The sequence below is a fragment of the Chiloscyllium plagiosum genome, chromosome 9, assembly GCF_004010195.1.
Source record: "Chiloscyllium plagiosum isolate BGI_BamShark_2017 chromosome 9, ASM401019v2, whole genome shotgun sequence".
NCBI classification, from domain to species: Eukaryota; Metazoa; Chordata; class Chondrichthyes; order Orectolobiformes; family Hemiscylliidae; genus Chiloscyllium; species Chiloscyllium plagiosum.
The window spans coordinates 30,656,924-30,683,889 of record NC_057718.1 but is presented as its reverse complement, the minus strand read 5'-3'; the positions used below and the strand labels follow the sequence as shown (position 1 = coordinate 30,683,889).

The 26,966-nt window shown below is 37.4% G+C and overlaps 1 protein-coding gene across 3 annotated transcripts in view; it reads right to left on the bottom strand.

Annotated features, from left to right (window-relative positions):
* camkmt (calmodulin-lysine N-methyltransferase) overlaps positions 1-26,966 on the bottom strand; it is a 379,453-nt gene that overhangs the window by 17,746 nt on the left and 334,741 nt on the right. For 2 of the 3 annotated variants that reach the window (XM_043695646.1, XM_043695647.1), the window contains exons 8-10: positions 22,873-22,947; positions 18,453-18,516; positions 15,843-15,974 (exon numbers count right to left, since the gene is read on the bottom strand). In XM_043695646.1, coding sequence (XP_043551581.1) covers positions 15,843-15,974; positions 18,453-18,516; positions 22,873-22,947 — 271 coding nt within the window. The remainder of the gene's footprint in view (positions 1-15,842; positions 15,975-18,452; positions 18,517-22,872; positions 22,948-26,966) is intronic. The other variant, XM_043695648.1, reaches the window with a different exon arrangement.

Here is a 26,966-nt window from a genome sequence, read left to right as displayed (position 1 = left end):
TACAAAAAAAAATGACAATTGCGAGATCAGTAAAAAAGTATTGAATAATGAAACCATGTCCTATTCTGGGCTGTTCACTGGCATGTGATTTTAATATGATAGTTATCAAGGTATTGGGGAAAGACCCAATTTTTATAGACCAGAAGACTAGATTGAGTTTTTCTACAATAATACATATTAAGGACAAATGAGTTTTTACAATCATGGAGAAATGGATAGACTTGCAACAACACTGAATGATTGACTGGTAGTAATTGGGAATTTATCAATAATGAGCTCAGAGATGTGTGCACATAAACATCACATCTAAAACTTCTTTTAGCAATGGGCTTTGTGAAAGGAGTCACATACTCATCATTTAAATCCTGTATAGAATGTAAGCTGACTGACTGACTAGATTGCCAGCTGACAATTGCCTTGCAAAGGAGGTTCATGGAAACAGTTCTTTCCAGATGATCAGATAGTATAGTCAATCAATTAGTTATGGGCAAAATTCCAAATTGTTTTCTGTATTGTATGATAATCTTTCTGCTCTAGAATGTAGTACAGTTAGTTCAACATTTTTCTGCACATTTTTGCTTTATATGAACACAGACTGGCTTTTGTTAATGTCAAGGATTCAGCTAAGGCTTGGAGAGCATTAAAGTATTCTTTAAGACTACCTGAGACATCATTTAATTTGGGAGAAATGATATGAAAAGGCCTTGAAAGGTCATGATGATAAGACAACGTCTACCAAAACAACAAATTGTTTGACAGACATTGTCTTTCTATCACGACATTACAAGGCCTTTTAATATCATATTTCCAAAATTAAATGCTGTTTTAGCTTGAGTGGATTACACAGTGAAATAATAGATCATAGAGCTGATGCACAACTGAATTAAAAGTTCTTATGATAACGGTTTGGTGGTTGCCATTGAGTCTGACCACATATTAACAACTGAGGCAAAACAAAGTGAATTAGATTTCTGGAGAGAGCTTGGTGTTTATTCTGAAGTACCAGATAAGGCATCATTGCAGCATCGACTCATTTGTATTGAAAATGTGATGCCTTGTTCTAGATCACCTTCAACTATGGGAAACATCATCATTTCATTGAGATCTCTCCAGCTTTGTCAGAATTTTATATGTTTCAATGAAATCCTTTTCTCATTCTTCTTAACTCTAGTGAATAAAGGCCCAGTCAACACAATCTATCTACATAACAATTAATTAAATAGAATAGAGGTTGCTGGGCAGGTAATGTGTTGCCGTTAGTGTGTGGATCTGGTGATGCATGAACAACGCACGGTGACCATATATGCACCAAGAGTTTGTTTTTCGAGGAATGTCAGCTCAGGGCCGATGAGCTGGTGTCTAAGCTGTGAACACTGACATACTTGCAGAACTATTCCAAGGAATAGTCATGGGATGTGAAATGTTGACTTTTGTTTCTCCACAGACACTGCCCAACCTGCTGAGTTTCTTCAGCACTTTTTATTTCAAATATCCAGCATCCACAGTATTTTGTTTTTTATTCAAGAGTATTTCATGTTCCAGAAAAAATAGGCAGAAAGGAAAAAGAAGTGTGTTGGCCTTGTCATTAGAAGAAGGTATCAGTACAGTGGTGAATAGTGGTTTATGTGGAATAGGTTCTAATGTCGAATCAGTTTTGGGTAGAAACAATGAATAGCAAATGGAAAAATCAATGTTGGAGCTCATGGACCTCTTAAAAGCTACCTTATGGTAGGGAGAAGTTTGATTGGGAAATAATGGAGACACATAAGAAGGGCATTACAATTGTCATAGGTAATTTTTAATCTGCACATTGATTAAATCAGATGGGCAAGGATACCATAGCAATAAAATCTGTAAAAGTGCATCAAGGATTGTTAAAGCACATTATTGCAGAACCTATTTGAAAATAGACTATTTTAAACCTAGTAACATGTTGGATCTCAAACCAGCGTTCCCAACTTAAATATAGGCAATTCCAGGAGTATGAAGAAAGTTGTTTAAACTGGCTGGGAAAATAGACTAAGTTGAAAGTCACCTGATGAGCAGTGGCAGATATCTCGGCAGCTTTCCTCATCTGTTCTAGGCAACATGTATTCCTCAACCAAAATTTAAAACTGGTTATTTGATCATCTATTACATTATTGTTTTGTAGTGCTGTAATGAGCAATCTTACTGCCATGATTCCTACATATAACAGTGCACGTCAAAAGCTTTAAAACACTTTGGTGCTTCCTGAGGTTCTGATGGAGCTATACAAAGGCAAATATTTCCTTATAATACTTAGCTGGAACTGCAACTCACCTGTTGGTCACAGCAGGTAATGCATTGATATTTTACTTTCATGTGAACACTAACTGCATGACTATACCAGGGAATGATGAGAATTAATTCAAAGTGGTAGAAAATCTAAGCAGAAAAATAGCATAACAGTGACAGTTTTTGTCTTTACCAAATGTAAGATAATTTCTACACCTATACTGGTAATACAAACTTATGCATTATAAGTATAAACTTATAAAGCTTAAACTCATAATGGACACTGTCACGTAACACAAAATGGAGTTGAAGTCAGGGAACCTCTCTTCTTCTTGTGAAAGTGTGGAATAGTAAGAATACTGAGCTAATTTTTTAATATTTGGGCACTTTTTTAGCTGAGACATTCAAATGCTAACGATTCTTCCTGTGAAAATGGTTGCATTTTTTCACCACTTAGAAACACCGGGCTCACAATAATATTGTAGCTGCTTATTTGGTCCAAACCATCCTTTTATGAATCTTTTATTTAACCAACTAAAAGACTTCCTGATTCCCTTTGATGTCAGCTGTTTGTCTATTTTCATATTCTTTCCTTACTACTCTTATTTATCTTTTTACTTGCCCTTGGAATTTCCATACTCAGCGTGGATCTCACTCATTATCATTTGGCTAATGCATCTTTTGCTGCTTTACCTTTTTCCTTTTATTTCTTTCGTCATCAAGGGAGCCAGTTGCCCTACATTTTGGTTTTGTGAAAGATGAACTACACTGTATGTGACCCTTTCTTTTAAAGTCAGTTGTCTCTGATCTAACTTACCTGGGCTAGGCCTGTTCTCAACCTGCTGGAATTGACTCTTCTCCAATTATGTATTTTAATCTAGATTTTTCTTTTCCATAGCTAGCCTTAATTGAACCTTATTATACAATGATCACTGTTCCTTAAACATTCGACTGCTGACACTTCCTCCACTTGACCCACCTCATTCCTTGTTGAGCCACAATGTACTCATCAAGAAAATTTTCCGGAATATGCTCCAGAAATTCTTTCCATTTTCTTCCCTTTATTGTATTATTATTTCAGTTTACATATGGATGGTTTAAGTCTCTATCATTACATTATTCTAGTTCTCACAACTCTTTAACTTTCCTACAACGTAGTCCTGTATCCACTTTCCACCAGTGGGGAGCCTTCAGAACATATATAGTACTGTAATAGTAACTCGATTGTTTCTTTTGAGGTAGGTGAGTGATTGGATTTCTTCAATTTAAAATATTTTAGAACATGACTAATTGGAAGCAGGTGTCAAGGTTCTTGAATTTGAAACACATCATGAAAATTATGTATAGAATTGAGAACTACATCATTGTTCAAAAATCAGACTGAAGAGCTAAGCCACAAAAAACTCCCTAAATCTCTGTGCTCCAAAGACAGTGATTATTCTGTTTCTGGATTAACCCAATACAACCAAGATGAACAAGATATTGTTCTACATATAGTAGAGAATCTATTAAAGTGTCAGTTTACTATGATTATTTTTCGTTTCCTACGAATGTTTTTCCTTTCAGACAAATGTTATTCTTTTCATACAAAGTACTCTTATGTAGTCTATTGAGACAAATAGTACAATAAGATCTACATTAGCAATATCTTTCAGTTCTATGGAGTCTTTTTTTCATGATAATAACAAGGTAGAATTGGGTAGCTGTAGGAATTAGCTGAAGGTGCAGTTAAAGTAGATTTTAAGCACATTTTCAAATTGCAGCAAGATGCAACAAGGTGGGGCAGAGAGGGAGAGGTTTCCAGAGAGTGTGGTGTGATTACCGATTGCAGAGTTAATGAAATGAGGAGAAATATACAGCATATCAGAGTTGGAAAGTGGTGGGTAAGAGCAACCACACAGGGCTGGAAATAGTGGCAGATGTAGAGTGGAGTAAAGGTCCAAAAAGGTAGATGATTAATAGGCACAAAGAGGTAAATGGGTATAATCTAATTGCCATTACAAAAATATGGCTCAAGAGTGACCAAGAATGGGAACTGAATATTATGAATCTTTGACATTTAGGATGGATAGGCTGAAAGGTGAAGGAGATTAATCTGAAAATAGGGGATGGTATCAGTAAATTAGGAAGGGAGGATTTCAGATTGCAAGTACAAAATGTAGACTCTGTTCGGGTGGAATTAAAAATCAGTTAGGAGCAGCAGACATTGGTAGGAGTTGTTCATAGGCCATCAAACAGTAGTGGTAGTGTGGGACATGGTATATCATGGGAGATTAGAGAAGCATGTAATAAAACAGGTAATAAAATGATCACGAGTGATTTAAACCTGCATATAGGCTAAGCTAATCTAATGAGCAGTAATGATTTCTACCGTTTATTAAAGAGTGCATTCAAGAGCAATATGTTGACGAGCCGATGCAAGAATAAACTAGGTGAGATTTGAAATTATGCAAAAAAAGGTTAAATCATGTTAGTGATTTTTGAGAAGATTTGTAGTTCAGGTTGATGATACCTAAAAGAACTTTTAGGTATGATTCATCATATTATAATGGAATTTTATATTATGTTTGAAAGTAAGGCAGGTAAATCTGAAGTCAGGACGTTAAATTTCAACAAAATAAATTAAGAAGGCTGAGTGGAAAATTGACTGAGGTGGATTTGGACAGTATCTTAAGATACGACAGTACAAAGGAAATTGATAGTCTTTAAAGAATTATTACAAAGTTTACAACAATTGTACATTCCTTCAGAGAAAAAAAAACAACAAAGTCAGTCAAACCGTTGCTAACAAAAGGCAATTAAGGTTTGTATAAGATTAAAAGAGAAAACCTGAAAGTTGACAGAAATAGATTAGATTAGATTAGATTACTTACAGTGTGGAAACAGGCCCTTCGGCCCAACAAGTCCACACCGCCCCGCCGAAGCGCAACCCACCCATACCCCTACATTTACCCCTTCCCTAACACTACGGGCAATTTATCATGGCCAATTCACCTGACCTGCACATCTTTGGACTGTGGGAGGAAACCGGAGCACCCGGAGGAAACCCACACAGACATGGGGAGAACGTGCAAACTCCACATAGTCAGTCGCCTGAGTCGGGAATTGAACTCGGGTCTCTGGCGCTGTGAGGCAACAGTGCTAACCACTGTGCCACCGTGCCGCCCACTAATAGTGGCAAATCTGAGCATTGGGAGCATTTTAGAATATAAGGAGGCCGAAGAAATTGATAAAGGGAGATTACAATATACCTGTAAACTATCAAAAATCATAAATGGACCATAAAAGCTTCTACAGGAATTTAAAAAGGCAACATTTGGCTGAGGCAAAAGTGGCCATTACAAGCAGAGTCAGAAGAATTTCTAATGGAAAATAGAAAAATGGTAGGGAAGCTAAATGAGTACTTGGTGTATGTTTTCACTGAGGAATATCAAGAAATCTCCCACAATTTGCAATCCAACAGATGGAGAGAAGGAGGAACTGAAGGAAATGAGTGCTTGTAAGAGAAATTAAGGGGTCTGAAGATTGACAAATCTTTCCGGCCTAACATGCTATATCCCAGAGTGTTGAAAGAGGTAGCTATGGAGGCAGTGGATGGATTAGTGACCATCTTCCCAAACTCTATTGATTCTGAAATAGTTCCTGCAGATTGGGAGGTAGCAAATAGCACCCAACTATTTAGAAGTGGAAGGGCTGGAGAATAGAAAACACGAAACTATACATTTGTTGCCTTATATCAGTCGTCAGGAAAATGCTGGAATCTATTATATAGGTTGTGATAAATGGATACTTGGATAATAATCTGATTGGGCATGGTCAATGTGGATTTGTACTGTTTGATTAACCAATCAGAGGTCTTTTGCCCACTTGAGGGTGGCATGGTGGCTCAGTGGTTAGCATTGCTACCTCACAGTGCCAGGGATTAGAGTTCGATTCCAATCTTGGGCAACTGTCTGTGTTGAGTTTGCACATTCTCCCAATGACTGCGTGGGTTTCCTCTGGATGTTCCGGTTTCCTCCCACAATCCAAAGACGTGCAGGCTAGGTGAATTGGCCATGCTAAATTGCCCATAGTATCAGTTATTAGTCGGGGTAAATATAGGGCAAGGGAATGGGTTAATCTTTGGAGGGTCAGTGTGGACTTGTTGGGAGGAAGGGCCTGTTTCCACACTGTAGGGATTTTAATTCTAATTCTTTGAAGACAGAGAATTAAATAGGGAGTTGGTGGCCACCTTGTACATGAAGTTTCAGAAGGATTTTGGCAAAGTCCCCTACTGGAAGCTGGTAGCAAGACTAAAGCACATGGGGTAAAAGGTAATATACTGCCACAGATTAAGAATAAACTAACTGATAGTAAATAGAGTAGGAATAATATGGGATGGAAATGTGTTGCTGGAGAAGCGCAGCAGGTCAGGCAGCATCTAGTGAACAGGAGAATCAACGTTTCGGGCATTAGCCCTTCTTCAGGAATGAGGAAAGTTTGTCCAGCAGGCTAAGATAAAAGATAGGGAGGAGGGACTTGGGGGAGGGGCGTCGGAAATGTGATAGGTGGAAAAAGGTCAAGGTGAGGGTGATAGGACAGATTGGGGTGGGGGCGGAGAGGTCGGGAAGAAGATTGCAGGTTAGGGCCTGCTGGACAAACTTTCCTCATTCCTGAAGAAGGGCTAATGCCCGAAACGTCGATTCTCCTGTTCCCTAGATGCTGCCTGACCTGCTGCGCTTCTCCAGCAACACATTTCCATCTCTGATCTCCAGCATCTGCAGACCTCATTTTCTCTTCTAGGAATAATATGGGTCATTCTTGCATTGCGTAGGCTATCACAATGATCAGTACTTTGGCTCCAGTTGTTCAGCATACATCAATGATTTGGACTTGGGGACCGAAAGCAATATTTTAAGTTCGTTGATGAGACAAAGCTAGATGGGAATGTGTGCTCTGAGTAAGATGGACAGGCTTTAAGAAAATTTGGAGTGCCTTGGTGAGTAGGCAAGATCATGGCGGATCTAATATAATGTGGAAAAATGTGAGACTACCCACTTTGGTAGAAGGAACAAATGTGAATCATATCTTCAACATGAAGATGTACAAAAGGACTTGGTGTCCTTGTCGGTATTTCACTGAAAGCTAACATGCAGTGCAGCAAGCAATTAGGAAGGCTAGTGGTAAGTTAGTCTTTTTTGCAAGAGAATTTGAGTACAGGAGTAGCAAAGTAGTGCTTCAACTGTATAGATTTTCATTAAATCTCACCTGATGTAGTGTGCACAGTTCTGGTCCCCTTCGGAAGGATATTACTGCCATAGAAAGAGTGCACTTTACCATTTTACCATGTTACCACACTTATTGCTGGATGGTGGAAATGTTCTATGAATAGAGACTGAAGGAAATGGGCCTGTATTCTCTGGAGAATTGAAGCACGTGAGGTGATTGAACTGAAACCTACACTAAAATCACATTTTGAATATTCCCCTGCAGTTTTGATATCCTATTTTAAGAAGGATAGAAATGCATTGGTGGTGGTTCAGAGGAGGTTTACTAGATTGATACTTGGAATAAATGGGCTGTCTTATGAAGAAAGATTGGACAGTTAGGCTTGTTTCCATTAGGGGCTAGAAGAGTGGGGGTGACTTGACAAATGTGGAAGATTATGAATAGTCTTGATATGGTAGACATGGAAAGGGTGATTCCTCTTGTATATTAGTTCAGATACAGGGGCATTATTTTAAAATAGGGAATCATTCCTTCAGGACAGAGATATGGATTTTTCCTTCTGAATTTGTAATTCTCTTCCTCGGAAAGTAATAGGGATTGGGTCATTAAATATTTTTAATGCAGAGGTGGATAGATTCTTGTTAGACAAGGAATCAAAAATTACTGGAGGTAAATGGGATTGTGGAATTTGAAACAAATAGATTGGTCATGATCTTATTGAGTGGCACAGCAGGTTTGAGGGGTCAAATGGCTACTTCTGCTCCTGTTTCATATTTGTATGTAAATTACAGGAAGGAATAGACAGGGTGGATGCAGGTATGATGTTTCTCCTGGTTTGATTGTTTAGAACCAGGGGAAACCATTTCAAAGTAAGAGGGAAACTAGCTTCAATCTCTTTTTCTACTACTTTAATCAATATATGATCAATAGGTGTCATTGTTATTATACTGTTATTGTACTATGCCAACCAGGCTAATGGTAGAGTTTGGCACTCCATCTATGAATTAGATGTTTGTTCTGATTTTAGGTTCAAGTCCCATTTAAGGATTTTAACACATAATCTAGAATGACAATATATCATAATTGCCACAGATATCATGATTCAGATAAGACACTAAACTCAAGTCTGTAAAGTTTTTAACAGGTGAATGAATGAAGTAGTGTGATTTCTGAACATGTGCCTTGGCTAACTTTTATGCCTTAACTAATATAATTTAAGTAAGCATTGTGGGTATTTATATTCTGTGGGACCTTGCAGTGCACAAATTAGCTTTTGTTTGCTTAAATAACAACATTCATTAATATGACTGGGAATAAAAATAAAAAAAGTAAAAATTCATGATAAAAATCTGGGATTAAGAGTCTAATGATCATTGCCAATTGTCTGAAAAGACATCAGGTTCACTGTCCTTTAGAAATGGAAATCTGCCATCCTTACCCAGTCAGGCCTACATACGACTTCAAACCCACAACAATGTGGTTGTCTCTCATCTGGGCAATTAGGGATGGGCAATAAATACTGGTCTGGCCAGCAACATCCATGTCCTATGAATGAAAAGAAAGATTATCCTTTCAAGTACTTCAGTGGATGTGAAACCACTTGCAAAGTCATGAAAGGTACTACATAAGTACTAATTCTTTCTTCCTCCTCAAACTTTGAAGGAGAATAGAAAGGAACATTTAAAATCAGCAATTCGATATGCTCTTTCTGCCTACTACAACCTCATTGTTCTAAAATTAAAACTCTACCATTAGCCTGGTTGGCATAGCACAATAACAGTATAAAAGGGTCAGATTGTAATGGTAAAAAGAAATTTCATCAATTGGAAATTATCAAGCAGATGAACATACTTCTGAAGTCAGGACTAAGTCATAGTGTTGGAGCAGCTTTGTGTACTATTATTTTTAATATAACAATATCGCATTTGGCCAAAGACAGCTTAACATCAAGCGATCAAAAATTGAGAAGGGCCACTCTTCCAAGTCTTTAAATAGAATATACAGTTAGTATATTCTATCCCACAATATCTGTTGGATTTGGACCATGATCACAGAACTAGGGGACTGGAGTATAAAATTCACAAAACTAGAGACTAGAATTATAAATGCCATAAAGTAATATCTATCTGAAAAACTTTCAAATGTAAGCAGTTATGTCAATTACCAGGTGCAAATTAAATTTGGAAAACTAAACTCAAATCTTTATGGAAGGTAATATGTTATGAACAGACAGTAATGACCAAAAAGATCTCATCACCGATTTAAAAGCTGGTTTGCCTTCTACCGAGATCATAACATGGAATTCAACGAATCAGATTTGCAATTACAGATTGCGAAGCTGGATTAAAATTTCATAGATTTATTGATTGAAAGATTATACAGTAATTTGGCTTCCTTTATTGGTAGCATTCTCAACTCCAAGGAGTAGGAAAAACAAGCTAGTACCACAAACTGCTCCCAAGCACCTTCTAGGTCTGAAGCATTAGCATCAGGAGCAGAGTCCCGACAGTAAGTTGCCTGTCAGTTCACTCTAATACATGTGGTATGTTGAAGGAAAGATGAATGAATAAAAATAAAATAGGTTCAAAATTGGCATAAGTAACACACAAATATACTTTTTTCTTCTGCATCAGGGCTCAAAATGTTGTGATTGTAGTCTTTCATATTGTAATACCACTAAGGAGATGATATACTATTAAATATTTGAATACATTTCAAGTCGTACAAAAATTGGTTTTAAGTAAATTTGATAGCCCTACTCCTACTCTGTTGTCAGTTTTGTGAATTCATCTATTAAGGCTACTTGTATAACTTCAGCTGAACGTGACAGCAATTCCTGAGTAGTAAAAAAAAATGTCCTTTAGTGCAAAAGAAATTACAATATTATATGCACAGTTCTCTATCACAGTCGACAAGAAAATGTAGAAACAGCTAAAAACATGCTGATTTTGTGCCTAGTCATAGATCAAAGTCCCTCTTTGATTTCGTTTAATCCAAAGGTCTAGAATTGAATTTACTGACAGTTACCCATAAGTCACATAGCAGCCTGCCAGATGACAGAACATATTTCAGAAATAGGTAACATTGAGCAAGAAGGCATAGCAGATAATATTGTACCAAATTAAGTGCTCTTGACCTAAATCTTGTAGTGTCTGATACAGATACCAAAACAGCTTATCAAAACTTCACAAAAGTTGTCACATTTAGCAAGATCTGGAAACAGCATCTTGGTAATCTTGTCATGAGGATCATTGTGACTGCCCCTTTCAAACACCGCTTTCACTCCTAAAATGAATATAAGTCCTGCAGGCACCTTGCCCATTGTTTCCTCCAGTAAGTACTCAGTGGGTTACTTAATACCTGATTATTTCCTCCCATAGCACATCATTATCAAAGCTAACCAATCATTTCAGCACTGGTCAGGAAGTAAATCTGATATCTTTGTAGCTTGTCAAGTTCAGATCACATCCCATCAAATACATTTATGGGGTAACCTGCTGCCACAAAGGAAGATGGTTATGGTTGTGAGAGATCAGTTATCCTAACTGCTTTATCAATGACCTTCCCTTCATCATAAGGCCCAAACTGGGGATGTTTGCTAATCACTGTTCAACGTTCTGATGTGCATGTATGTGATATGGGAACTTGGCTGTATGTGATATGAGGACATGGCTGTATGTGATATGTGTCCATACTGTGCAGCTATATGATATAAGAAATGTCCAGCTAAATGGGCTGAGTAACTATACAAACTATGCAAAATTGTCACTCCATGAATGAAGATGGGGCTCAGCAGGGGCTGACTAAAAAAACTCATATCTCTCATGTGCATGTAAAATTAACTTAGATTTACTTAAACAGACTGCAACGAGGTTACACTTTAATCTCCAGCATACATGGGTATACCACCACTGCAATTTCCAAGTAACTTACCATCTCTGTTTGGAAATACATTGCTATCCATTCAGGGTCACTGGGCCAAATGCCTGGAACTCCCATTCTAACACCATTGTGACTCTAGTTATGTAAAATGGACTAAGGCTTCTCACCACCACCTTAAGGATAACTAAAAATGGGCAATAAATGCTGGCCCATTCAGTGACACCTTCATCCTGAGACTGAATACAAAATAAGGTGTTAGTACAAGAAGGAAAATTGAATCTAGTGGTTTTGAGATCAGGAAATGGGTATCAGCTTGAATATTATTCAATGGCACTGTGCATATGTAATCTTAAATGAAGATTGAAGCCCTTGAATAACCTCCTTACATCTAAGATTAACATCCACTTGAAGAAGTAGTCAACAGTTTCAGCAGAGGAAAGGAAGGCAAGCAAATTGCAGAAAGCAAAGAAAATTTGCAGGGCATTAGTTCATGAGAATTGGAAATGATCAATATGCATATTAACTTTTCTCTGTACAGTAAATACAACTGGTCACTGATCATATTGAAAATATATTCAATAAATGTCAGCATGCACAAATTTGTAACATACTTTGTTATAAGTGCACAACAATTTCAAGATCTGATATACTGCTGAGCTTCAAGAAGCTATTTACTAAGTTTTCTTCATCACAAAAAGACTCAGTGCCCTTAGGGTATGTTTACTTCTCGCAATTAGAATCTCTGGCTACAAAGAATATGTTAGTTTAATATAGAACTTCAAATTGATAGTGAAAGAATTTGTTGCATAACATGATGGACATTATATCTGTGAAACAGCATATTATCTGACACAGGGGAGTACAACAGGAGATTTAACAGTCATTAAGCAATCATTTAAAATTTTCCGTGTTCATCATATTTCAAGCATTATAATAAATAGTTCTTCAACTATTGGGAGTGTGCCTTCTGACATTATTTGGGCATGCAGGAAACAACATTGCACCTGACAACTCCTAGTTCTTTTCTGCATGCTGCCCCTTAGTGAGAAAGCTTGAAAACAGAGTGTCAAGTTCCAAATGTACACTGATAACACCTAGCTTTATCTCACCCCCACCTCTCTTGATCCAATCACTATCCGATATCCAGTACTGGATAAGCAGAAATTTTCTCTGACTAAAAACTGGGAACACCGAACCCATTATTTTTGACCCAGTTACTGGGTTAAAGCTAATAACTCCAATCTTCTTCATGATAACTCTCTGAAGCCTATTTAGACTGTTCACAACCAAGTGTTGTATTTGGTCCCAAGTTGAGCTTTCAACCAAATGTCCGCTGCCTCACCAAGGCCTTCCATTTCAACCCATGTAACACAGTCTCACCCTGTCCTACCTCAGCTCTTCAGTGCTGAAATCCATAGCTATTCTTCTGTTATCTCAAGGCTCAACTATTCCAGTGCTCACTTGGATGCCAGCTGGAAATTGCAGCTCAACAATATTTTGCTGCCTATAACTTAATTCATACCAAGAGCCATTCATCCATATCTCCGATGCTTGCTGGACCATTGGCTCCCAATTAAACAGCACCTTGATTTTAAAATTCTCATTCTTGTTTTCGGATCACTCCATTGATATAGCCCTCCATAACTCTAACCTCCAGCCCTCTAATCCTCTAGAATATCTGTGCTTCTCTGCTTCTGGCCTCTTGCACTAATGGCAGCCATGCCTTGAATTACACACTAAAATAAAACAAAGCACTGCAGATGCTGGAGATCTGAAATATAAACCGTCACCATACTCAAAATTTTAACTCTGCTTTCTTCCCACAGATGGTGCCAGATCTGCTGAGTTTCACCAGCAATTTCAGGTTTTGTTTCATACCTTGAATTAGCATGGGTCTCAGCTCTGGAATTTCCCGCCCAAACCTCTTCATATTTGTTCATTATTTAAAGCACTCCTTTAAAACCTCTCTTTGACCAAGATTTGGTCATCTGCCCTTATATCTCCTTAATGTTAAATTTTGTTTAATTATGCTTCTGTGAAGTGCACTGGGATGTTTTATTGCTTTAGAGTATGATATTGGTTGTGTAATTTAGATATATTTTAATATTATTTATTTCAGATTTTGGACTTTTAAATTTTGAATGAGTGGTATATAGGTTTTCGGAGTATCTGAAGAGGTTTAATGATTAACATGTAAATATTGGGTTACTCTTCAGAGGGTTGGTGTGGACTTGTTGGGCTGAAGGGAATCTAATCTAATTTAATTTCTATAGCAATGGTAATTTATTTAAGAAAAGCTTGACAGTGAAAGCCTCCAAGAACAAAGGGCTTTGTTTATATTGGGAGAGATTGCAAGCAAGCAAACAAATAAAATACAGTGTAGAACAATAGGCTATCGATAGGAAGATTCTAGGCTTGCATTTTTTAAGCTGAGGGAAAATCACCCAAAACGTGGGGAAAAGCCTTTCAGTTTTATTTTCAGTTCATGCCAGTCCTACAAGATTCTTAGCTGAAGATGGCTGTGTTAAGCAGTTGTTCTTAAGGCAGAAGATACTTTACATTTGTGAAATTAGATTTTGAGTAAGGAGTTTAGGTACTGATCCCAGAATGAATAAAACCAACTTCTGTTTTAACACAAAAGACAGTTTATTGAGGGTCACTGAAAAATTGAAATCAACAAACAAAGGATAATGGGGCAACACACAGTGACTCACATCGAAACAGAAAATTAAAGAATGAAAAGACTAAAAACACATTTTGGTAAGAAGAGGAGAAAAATATTTTAAAAATCAATTCCGAATGCCCCACCCCACCTCAGGCAGTAACTCCTGAGATATGTAAATATCTAAACTAAAAACAAAATAAAATATTGGAGATACTGTTGATCTGAAATAAAACAAAGTCCTGGAGAAAATAAGGAAAGAGAAAGCAAAGCTAATGTTTTGAGTATAATATGATTCTTCTCTCAGAACTTAGAGTCCAGGTGGACTCCATGTTAACATTGGATTCAATTTTAACTCCTTTTCTCTCCACAGATGCTGCGAGACAGCTGCATTCCTCCAGTACTTTGTACAAAATAGAATGCAGTCTGGAGTGTTGTGAGCAGATAGACCGCAATATCATGGAACTGGACCAAAAAGAAGATATCTTTAACGAGTACTGTCGAAGGAATGGAGAGGTTGAGAAGAATGAGCATAAAATGTTTGACTACGGTCGTGCAGTTTTAATGCTGTTGATGGGGTGAGAACCTAAATGGATATCTTGAGAAAGGATTAAATATAGATGCAAATAGATTTTAAAATTTACAATTGGAAGACTGAAGAAACATTGATTCAAAGGAATCAAGTCATATACAAGGTGAAGAATTATGTTATTATCTTATTGGGAGATGTGCAATAGATGTCTATAAAAATTAATACTTCAACATTTACATCTGGTTCATTCAGATTGCAGCAAACTGTGTACTTTTGTCAATTCCCTGCATTCTCATTGTAAAAAACTGGGACAATTCTGCTATGAGAGGAGTCTAAATGCAGAGACACTGACACTTAAGGGCTCTAAAATCTGAACTAAATAGGGTTTTTCTTAAATACACTTGTAGGAACCATCAATGATTCACTATGACTCTATGACTATGACTATTTTACTAGAGTTAGGATCAAAGGTTCTGTGGATGATTTTAGTTAATAGAAAATAGAATAGTATTTTTGGAGGGCCCCAAGGTTGATAATCTGTGCTAAGTTTGCTGTTATTAGTCAGTTTTGGAAAGTAGTAATTACAATAGTCAGTAATTCTACTGGACTAGGAAAAGCATGAAAAAAAATCATCAGCTAGAATTCTTCATTCCTGATCAGCACTAGGTGGTTGTATGTGTGGATATTAGTTGAGAATAGAATTGGCTTCCGTTGTGATGTCCTACAGAGCTGAACAACTTTCTAAGATGAGGATAGTTTATTTGGACAACACATTAAAGGAAAATCAGCGCCCAGAAAGAGTCAGTCCTTTTAAAAGAAGGAAATCAACCACTTATTGAATGAGATTGGTTCAACCAAAGCCAAGGAAAACATATATATGCTCAGAATGGCTGCCCAGTGGGACTAAAAATAGCACACAATGCCATTAGTAAAGCTAATGAGGACTACTGAGTCAATTGGTGGGGTTTTTTACTTAAGTAGCAAACACAGTTAGGTTCTGCCCAGGGTACTGGCTAACAGAATGCCAACAAGAACAAAACCTAGCAAAATAATAAAAATGTGGAGCTGTCATCATAAAGATTATGTAGAAAATGTTAATAAACACTTCCTATAATGAACAGCTTCAGGCAAGGTAGTCTGAGAGGATTTGCTGTGCAAGAACATAATTAATATAATAAAGGAGGAGATGCCAGGGGGGATATTGTAGTCAAAGGCATTTAAGGTATCTGCCAAAAAACTCTTGTGATCCCTTCTTAATGTAAAATGGATTGTGATGCTACCCTAATTTCGTAGTGCTCTGACCTTGAGATGAAAGTTCCAAACATGGTCGTCGTAATTCATAAGCCTCTGGGCAGTTAAGCAAGCTTTCTCTGCAAGGCTGCAAAACTGGTTTAAGGTACCGCCTCTCTGAGGGGCAAACACAAGCACTTTTCCCTAAAAAGAAATTACATTTATGATTTTGTGTCATTATTCACATGAATATTTCAATTCTGCCAACCACACAATATAATGTTCTACTTTAAGCAACAAAACATGGATTAATATATTATATTGTAAAAGACACCTCACTTACCTAGTTTAATGTCAACATTGGGAAACTGAAGCAACTTAAACCTTTTATACACACACATATTATTAGGTTCAAATAACATACATAATACTTCTGATAATTTGAATTTATCTTAGGCCTTAAAAACATTTAACTACCCAATAATTTGAATTAATCAACATAAATGACACAGCAAAGTGGCAATTTCAAACAAAATGCATCAAAAATTTGAAATAATTAATTTTTTGGATTAGTCCACAGTCATTTGCCATATTCTGAAATTTAAAAGTGCAGTCAGCCATTTTGACAGCTGCTACCAAAGGATAAATACATAAACTAAGTGTGATGTTCAGGTGGTGGTGGGGAGGTGGTGTTAATATACTGGGAGAGTAGGGGTGTGATGCGTAGGTGGTGGTATGCGCCAGGTAGGCTTGGTACCAGCTGAGGAAGATAGCCAGATTAGGAGGGGTAGTGTGCTAAGTAGGTAGGATGCTAGGGTGCAATGTGGCAAGGTAAGTATTGCAGTGGTTAGAGTAGATATTTTGGAGAAAGAGTGACCAGTGAAGAGCAGGGAACATGTGAGTCAGGGCTGCGGTATCCAGTAGTGGCAGGGTAGATTCCTGGGAGTGGGTAAGGTCTAGTTGTAGAGAAAGCATGTCAGTAAAAGTGGCATTGTGGTTATGTTGACCAGTGACAGGTGATCCAGATGGGGAGGGGGATGTGGGGGGAAGAGGGGGAGATGTTATTGGGTGCAGCAGCAAGTCCAATGAGGCAGAAAGCGGTGTCTGCTCTAGTCAGGGTTGGGCCATGGGACTACAGAGTTTGGTGGCAGGGGATGTGAGTCAAGTTGGAAGATAGTGAGAGTTCAGGTCCAGTGACTGTAGTTTGGGTCTGGTCCAGTCTGGGTTGGGGGTGTGGTCAGGTTTCGGGATATTGCTGTGTCAGGGTCTAGGATAATAATGTGATCTTGGGGAGGTGTAGTTGGGGATGTGAGTTAACCTTGGGGTCAATTTAACAATTACTCAGGAGTTCGACCACGTATTTAATTATCTAATCTTTCCTGAATAGTTATTTTCCCTAATTCCATCGAAATCCTGCAAAGTCTCCAATAGACTTTCAGACAGTTTCAGGCATTGAGTAATTGCCCATCTAGGAAATTCCTTTAAATTCTGCTCAGATAGGGATTTTGCAAGGTGCCCATGTATATTTCCCTCCTACGCTGGAATAATGATTGTATAGCCGTCATAAAATCTAGGCTGGTACATATCCCGAATTTCTTTACTTTCTAAAATATTCTCCACTTCTTTTTGATGACGACTCTCACAAGGCCATGGTTCCAGGAGTGCAACCAATTCTACGGACCTTGATCAAGTGGTGTTAATGGGTAAAAGTCAAAACAATTTGCATTAGACAAAATGAGCAACAATCAAACTCACTGCCAAACCTAATCCTGAAGTAACTCCACGTCAACAGCTAAAAACAGTCTAAAAAGAGTCATTGGATAGTGGCCAAGCGTGGAAATTATGGAGTGATTTTCTGGATTTTCCTCTTTAGTAAACAAAGGGAAGTGAGTCAATTTCAGTGTGTCTGTTGCTGCAATGTCAAAGATCAGGTAATTCATACTGACTGAAGATTAAACAGGAGGACATCTGATTGGTGGGAGAACATGGACATTTTTATATTTTCATAAAAAATTGAAATTACACTAACTTCCAAAGTTTGAACCTTTGACCACCTTTTCAACAAGTGTTCTTCGATATTCATTTGGAATATTCAAATACTTCAAATGTTAAGTTATAACAAATTTATTTGAAAGAAGGCATAAACATTCTTCCTTTTATTTACTTTTTCATATTTTAAACAAGGAAGAATGTTTATGCCTTCTTTCAAATAAATTTGTTATAACTTAACATTTGAAGTATTTGAATATTCCAAATGAATATCAAAGAACTCTTGTTGAAAAGTGGTCAAAGGTTCAAACTTTGGAAGTTTGTGTTATTTTAAATGTTTAGTTGATCACAGTTACTGGTAATAAGTAATTTAGTAACTAGTTTTTTTTTGAAAGAGAAACATGCCTCATACATTTTGATTACTGAGTTTGATTAAAACAAAATATTATGCATCTTCAGAGTGTTTTTCATTTCTTTAGCATCATCCTGCACATCTTATCAGTCAGCTGAACACAAGAAGTTTTCCATTTTGTGATTGAGAAAGAATCAGACAGGACTCAATTGAAGTTGTACATAATAAGTATTAAAGTATTACATGACATTAATCCTGCCATTCCACTACATTCTCAATCACTGTGCAGCGGTCTAATTATTCTGAAGTCTGTGCTCAGATGAAAATTGAAACACTCTTACATTAGGTTTGAGTAATCTCTTCATTGCATCAACAAGGCTGGCTCTGTACTGGTCCAGAAACAAGCTGACATTGAGAGGAGAAAAATAAAATGCAGGAAAAGAGTTTTAGAGCCACCTTGTATTAAACTTAACTATGTTGTTTATGTAAAAGCAGGAGAAGTGAATTTCATGTATGTTACTGTAAACTGTTAAAATTTGAGATATTTAAAAATGAACATTATTTTTAAAATGTAATTTTTACTGATCTGTTGGCCAATGATTCATAGAAAACTAAAGTGATGCATGTCCCTCATAATTTCTTCACAGTTTGACAGTTTAGTCTAAAATAAGCAGAGGAATAACAACTAAGAGCAAGTTATTTTTCTGTACTTCTACAAGGAACAAATTTAATTTTAAAGCTTTTGGTTAGACCTTACTTCACCTACTTAATCTGCAGAAAGTCCATATGTGAGCTATGCATAAGAAGGAGACAGCAGCCTCCTTCACCAGTTCCCCTGGCTGCCTTCATTCTTAATCTGATCTAATCCTGACAGCATTATCTTTATCCTTGCAATAAAACCTGAAGTATCCACTCTAATATTAGGTAAGGAAGGCATTTGCTAAATTGCTTGCTGGAATCATATGGCATTGCTTAGCTCTTTGATTCAAAGGATGCATCACTGGTTCATATCATTACTGCTTAATTACTAATGCAGTCCATTTACCTTACTTGTGCAAAGCAGCAAGTTAGAGAGAGATGTGAAGCAAAAAAAAAACTCATACAGTAATGGTCCTTTATTTAATTTTTAGTCTTTCTTGCTCTCCTTCCCATATGAACCTCAACAGTGAATGCTAGTGGGCTATTTAACAAAATGGGTCTAAGGAGTGGGTGTCTTAGGTATAGATGTTACATAGAGTCATAGAGTTTTACAGCACGGAAACACAGTCTTTAGTCCAACTTGTCCAAGCCGACCAGATATCTTAAATTAATCCAGTCCATTTGGACAATATCCCTCTAAACCCTTCCTATTTATGTACCCATCCAGTTGCCTTTTTAAATGTTGTAATTGTACCAGCCTCCATCACTTCCTCTGGCAGCTCGTTCCATACATGTACCACCCTCTACATGAAAAATGTTGCCCTTTAGGTTGCCTTTTAAGTCCTTCCCCTCACACCTTAAACCTATGTCATCTAGTTTTGGACTCCCCTATCCGGGGAAAAATACCTTGGCTATTCACCCTAACCACGCCCTTCATGATTTCATAAACTTCTATAAGAACATCCCTCATCCTCTGAAGCCCCAGGGAAAATAGCACCAGCCTACTCAGCCTCTCTCCAAAGCTCAAATCCTCCAAACCTGACAACTCCCTTGTAAATCTTTTCTGAACACTTTCCTATAGCAGGGAGACCAGAATTGAATGCAGTATTCCAAAAATGGCCGAACCAGTGCCCTGTACAGCAGCAACATGACATCCCAACTCCTATACTCAATGTACTGACCGATAATGGCAAATGTCTTTTTCACTACCATGGCTACCTGTGATTGCACCTTCAAGGAACTATGAACCTGCACCCAAAGGTCTCTTTGTTAGGCAACACTCCACAGGACCTTACCATGAAGTGTCTAAGTTCTGCCCTGATTTGCCTTACCAAAATGCAATACCTCACATTTATCTAAATTAAACTCCATCTGCCACTCCTCGGTCAAGGTCCCATTGTACTCTGAAATAATCTTCTCTACTGTCCATTACAGCACCAATTTTGGTGTCATCTGCAATTTTACTAACTATTCCTCCTAAATTCACATCCAAATCATTCATACAAATGACAAAAAGCAGTGGACCCAGCTGGTCACAGGCCTTCAGACCTTCCACCACCACCCTCTGTCTCCTTCCTTCAAGACAAATTTGTAACCAAATGACTAGCTTTCTCTGTATTCCATGAGATCTAACCTTGTTAACCAGTCTACCATGCGAACCTTGTTGAATGCCTTGCTTGAAGTCTATATATACACAACATCCACCACTATGCCTTCATCAATCTTCTTTATCATACCTTCAAAAAACTCAATCAAGTTAGTGGGACCGATTTCCCATGCACTAAGCCATGTTGACTACCCTGATCACTCCTTGCCTTTCCAAATATAGGTGCACAATCCTTTATCCAATATGCTCAGGACCAGCTGGTTTTCGGAATTCAGAATATTTCGAAATTCAGAATAAGTGAGAGTTTGATGGTGAAATTTAAAAAACCTTACCAGAGGAGCATGACTCATTAAGTAAAATGAGGCCTTAAAACAAAATCGGCCTGTTGGTGCTGGGCCACGCCCCCCCACGTTGCATCTGAGTGACACGCATTGAGTGGGTGTTGACTTAGGTTAACTGTTTGCATGCCAAACAAACTTGTTAATGAGAAAAAACTTCACAAAAAAACCTTCGGACTTTGGAGCTTTTCAGATTTCGGATAAAAGATTGTCTATCTGTAAATCTTGTCCCTCAGAATCCCTTCAACAACTTACCACTACTGATGTCAGGCTCAGTGATGTATAGTTCCCCGGATTTTCCGTACTACCTTTCCGAAATAATGGCACCATATTAGCCAGTCTTCTGGCACCTCACCCATAGCTATTAATGATACAAATATTCCAGAAATCATTTCCCTAGCTTTCCACAAAGTTATTGGATACACTCGATCAGATCCTGGGGATTTATTTACCTTTATGTGTTTTAAGATGTGGAGCATCTCCTCCTCTCTATTAAAAATAATTCTCAATATATCACTATTTATTTCCCGAAGTTCTCTAGCTTCCATATCCTTCTCCACAGTAAATACTGGCACGAAATACTCATTTAGTATCATACCCATCTCGTGCAATTCTATACATAGAGGGTCTTATCTTTAAGGGACCCTACTTTCCCTAATTAAACTTTTGCCCTTAAAGTACTGGCAGAATTTCTTTGGATTCTCCTTAACCCTATTTGCCAAAGCTATCCCATATTCCCTTTTTGCCCTTCTGATTTCCTTCTTGAGTAAACTCCAACTGCCGTTATACTCCAAGGGATTCACTCGATTCCAGCTATCCATACCTGCCATATGCTTCCTTCTTTTTTTTTTATCAGAGTTCAATTTCTCTAGTCATCCAGCAATCCCTACACTATTAGCCTTACCCGTCACACTAACAGGAACATACTGCATCTGGACTCTCTTTACCTCAGTTTTGAAGGCCTCCCATTATCCAACCATCCCTTAAAATGCAAATAACCCCACCCAATCAACTTTTGAAAGGTCTTGCCTGATATCATCAAAAGTGGCCTTATTCTAATTTAGAAATTAAAATTTTAGGTCAGGTCTATCCTTTTCCATAATTCGATTTTAAAACTAATAGAATTATGGTCACAGGCCCCAAAGTGCTTCCCCACTGTCACCTCAGTCACTTGCCCTACCCTATTTGGCAAGAGATGTTTTGCTCCCTCTCTAGTTGGTACATCCACATACTGAATATGAAAAATTTCTTGTACACATTTAACAAATTTCTCCCCATCCAAACCCTTAACACTATGGCAGTCCCATATAAGAGGTGAACCCACTGTTATCTCACTTGATATTGTAACTGTGCATTTTGTAGCAGGAGTGACTGAATAGTCACAAGAACAGATAGTGAGGCCAAATGTGGCATGCTTAATGTTATCCCAATTAAAATGAACAAATTCCGTGCTAACCAGGGATTAACGTATACATTACTTTCAATTGAAAAGTGTAAAACTAACATAGTAAGCAAAAAAAAAGTTTTTGCATCAGTACAAAAATAACCGCACAAATTAGATGAGATAAAATATTTGCCGATAATTAATTTGGAAATGAATAAAATAAAATCATTTGCAAGCACCTGATACAAATGGCATCAAGTATGCATCTCTGACAAAGGTCCAAAAGAAATGGTTCTGAAACTCACTATTCATATTAAGAACAATTCCTGTACTATTGGTCAGATATTTGTTTTTGGAAGGGAGAAAGGGGGCCAACTGACTTTTTAATCTACAGAAAGAGCTGTTTATGTTGATACATTTTCTTTCTCCAGACTACATCTCACTGAGCCATAATTATTAGCAATTTGCCTAAGTTGTCCATTTACTGGTACGTCAAGCATGAAAAAGAAGCAATTTCAGAAAATGGAATGCCTCTTAAAATCAATCTTTCGAAATAATGTGGTAGAAGTTACTGTCTGATAGACCACTACTTGATAGCTGTCACATGAAGCTGCATATTAATTTGTCACCGTTATGCTACTCTGCACTTCATCTGTTTACTTTGCTTGAATTTTTGGTAAGCAATCTTTCTTTCCCAAAAAAATGTGCAAAGTATGAAAAATTATCCCTCAAATATGTTGTGTGTCAAAAATGATATTTATAATATTTAAAATATATATTATGTACATACTCACCAATCAGCACAGATAATAACATCAAAACGTTCTTCCATAGGAGACACATCCATCTCATTATCCCATCGCATTATGCTGTAGTACAAGTAGTAAAATATAGTCAGGTTACATTGCTTTATTCGTGTAGCTAGTATGCCTCCTTCAGATGGATACTTTCAACCAATTGTCACCATGATTCCTACTGAGATGCTTTTTCACAGGGGATAGGTTCAAATAGCCTTTTCTCAAATCTAATACCAAAATGTTTATCAACCAAAATTCAGTTTTGTACTGGTAATGTTCTGGCCTAACTGATATGCACTCCATAGAAATCACTGGATAATGACCAAATAAAAAGGTTGACATTGCTTGTAGGTTTCCTAACCAGATGGCAAATTTTGAGGTGAACTGTAGTATTTCAGCTCCCCCTACACACACTCCCCAGGCCTGAATAAGGGTTACATCTGAAACGTTGACTTCACCACCTCCTGACGCTGCCTGGTTTTTGCTGCGTCCCTCCAGCCTCCTGTGACAGCAATTGACTCAGTACCAATCACAAGTTGTACTTGGAACACTATGGATGGAAGAGACTATGAAGGAAGCAGGATAGAGAGGAGTGTTTTAAATGTTATTAGAGAGCTAATATATCTAATAGCTTTAAACTTAATGTGCACAGAAAGTGGACTCTGCACATACTAATTTTCACTAGTCAGGATTTTCTTCAAAGCTGATCCCATGTTGCGGCTACACCTTCACTCAGAGTGAGTTGCCCATTCACACTAACTTCAGTTTCTGATTCGTGACCGTGACATTATTCTGATGAAGTAGGACAGTGTCCAATGAAATCCCTAACCGTTGTCATTGAGAAGACAGACAAATGTAATTTGGTTCTTACATGGGAATGGAAAACAGAAATGTAAAAATGCAAGATATGTCACTTTAAAATGTGAATTGAATTAAGATGAGCAACTTCATCTAATTATTCCCCAACGTTCAGCCTGACCTCTTTAAAGCCTTCATTTGATCATCAATAATTTAATGCAAAATGAAAAACTGAATAAAAATTCTACACTCAACTTTAGTAATGCTGCTGAGTGGAAATCATATCATAGAGTACTGAAGTTGTAGTATACATCTAGATCAGGATCTGGTTTGAGTTTGAGGGAAGTAGAGCGAGATGCACTTAAGGGGTATAGACTTGCACTGCTTGAATTCAACACCACATGCAATGCAACTCCATTGTAGTGTCAAAGCAGGTTTAAGAGGGTGTCAGGTATCCATGCCTCCTGTACTCTCTCAATACTTCAATTTTAACCACCATGCGAGAAGTTCAAAGCATACAAATCAGCAGCTGCTATCTAACATGAAACATAAAAATATGTACAATTCATCTCAAGGTAAAAAGTCAGAAATTCTTGTGTAACACATACAGTATTCTTCACAATGCATTGACTAGAATTGGGCCCCAGGACTTGCTTCAGAATCTGACAGATTGAATCTTAATTTTATTTTAAGACACTTATTATTTCCGATGACTCCAAGTTAAAGTTCTCTGAACCAACAGGATTACAAGTTCAACGAGTTAGATAATATAGCTATAACCATTTGTTTCAGAGTTAACGGTGTGGTGGCTTAGTGGTTAGCACTGCTGCCTCACAGCACCAGGGGCCCAGGTTCGATTCCAGCCTCGGGCAACTGTCTGTGTGGAGTTTGCACATTCTCCTGTATCTGCATGGGTTTCCTCTGGGTGCTCCAGTTTCCTCCCACAATCCAAAGATATGCAGGTTAGGTGAATTGGCCATGCTAAATTGCCCATAGTGTTTAGGAATGTATAGGTTAGGTTTGTTAGTCAGGGGTAAATATGTAGGATAGGGAATGGGTCTGGGTGGGTTACTCTTCAGAGGGTCAGTGTGGACTTGTTTGGCCGAAGGGCCTGTTTCCATACTGTCGGGATTCTAATTCTAACAAGAATATCTTGTAGTAAAGAATTTGGTTCTTCAACAAATTGAATATCTAAAAATATTTTCAACTTTTTAAAAATGAAGAAAACACATACAAATGTCGAGAACTCGTTCAGTGTTACTATGTAATTCACATCTTGAATAATGAGTTGATTCTACTATTGATAAATTTAATTTTTGAACATTAGATTTTCTAGGTCAATCATTTCTCCCTTTCTATTTTCTCCTGAAGAAATTAACTTATCCAAGGTACAAATCTGTAATTACTGTCCATCTCCTCAGTATTTTGCTTACTTGTAACAGACTTTATGTATGAATGTAGACAACATGCTAACTGTTGACCGAGGTCAGGGTCAGGAACAGAGAATGCAGCCTTTAACTGGCATGTCTCCACATCACATTGAATTGCGCAATTACCCAATAAACACAGTGTTTCGCAATATACTCTTTGTAAATACCATAAACTTGGAAAGTTGGGTATCTTGCCATATGGAATGGAACTAAGATTAATAAAATTTAGGCAAGATTTGGCTGCTTAGATGCATTCTTGCAGATGCAATCAGGCCTAACTTCAGGATTCTACTTTTTGAACATTAAATTACTGAACAGTTGTAAGAGGCTTTTATTCCTTTAATCTTTCACTGTGAGTAGGTGTTATTGGCATACTCTCTATTTGTTGTCTATTTTGCAATTGCTCTTGAACTGAACATTCATAAGGCAGATGAGGCTCAACCACATTGATGTAGATCTGGAGTCACATGCTGATTAGACCAAGTAGGAATGACACATCCTTCCCTAAAGGATATCAATTAATCAAATCAGATTTTAAAACAATCAATGATATCATGTTGAACATCAGTGAAATCAGCTTATTGCTCTCGTAGAACTTGGATCCACGTCTTCATAGCATTATGTAGGAAAAAATTACTGCAGATGCTGGAATCTGTACTGAAAGTAGACTCTGATGAAGAGTCATCTCGACTCAGAATGTTAGCTTGCGCCTTCTTCATAGGGTTAGCCTGAGTCTCTGGATTATTAGAATGGCTGCATTACTGACTAAACATTAGTCATTAATTTGGGTACTTCAAAATTGACATCATTCAGCAGACTAAAATTTTGTCTTTCTTGCATTTTTTGACTCAACATTCTTTCCAACCATTTTAGTCACAGTACAAACATTTGAACAAGGAACAAAGGTAGGCCACTGGGCCCTTCAAGCCAACACCACCATCCAATAAGATCATGGCTGATCTGATTTAACTTCAACGCTACATTCCTGTATATCCCCGAAAATCTTTCAATCCCTTGGTAATCGAGAATCTATCTACCTCTGCCTTAAAATACTTAAAGAGTCTGCAACAAGAGTTTGAGAAATGGAATTTCAAAGACTCTCAGAAGTTTAATTCTAGAACATTAGCGTTTCTAGGCCAGCCATTAACTCTTCCCATCTCTCCTCCAATTTTCAACATTCAGAGAAAAGAAAATCCATAAACTAAAAGTGGCTGTAACCAAATATCAAATTGGGCACCAGATCAATGGTATACATTTGTTAGGGCCTAGGACAAATTTACCACCAACTCAGCACTTGGCTTCTGGTTGCAGTTCATGTACTAGTTTTGGAACTTGATGCTTACTTTAGTTTGGGGATAGAGGCTACATTGCACTTTTTAAGTAAATATGACTATAATTATACACAATATATAGAAGCTGAATTGGTTCTTATGTTTATACTACCTTCATTTATTTTGTTTTCAGCAAGGTATCCATAAATTTAAACATGCTAGGAGTTGTGACAATTTCGTTTGGAATTCAAATTAGAACTAACTTTTAATCAAGAAATTTGATGTAGTTCAAAAGGTGGATTTTTCTGAAAATCTTAGTGGCAAATGCTTACTTGTGCATTACTTTTGGCTAAACATTTTGCACTGATATTTTTAACCGGTAATCTTTTAAAATAGAACAAAAAATAGTTCAAGACCATGTATTGTCTCTGCCATTCTGTAATTTACACTTGAAAAGTTTTAGTGTTTAAGTTTATATCATCGATCTGCACACGAATTCCACAGCATCCTTGCCAGTTTTGACTGGAAATATTGATAGCTGAAAATGTGTTGCTGGAAAAGCGCAGCAGGTCAGGCAGCATCCAGGGAACAG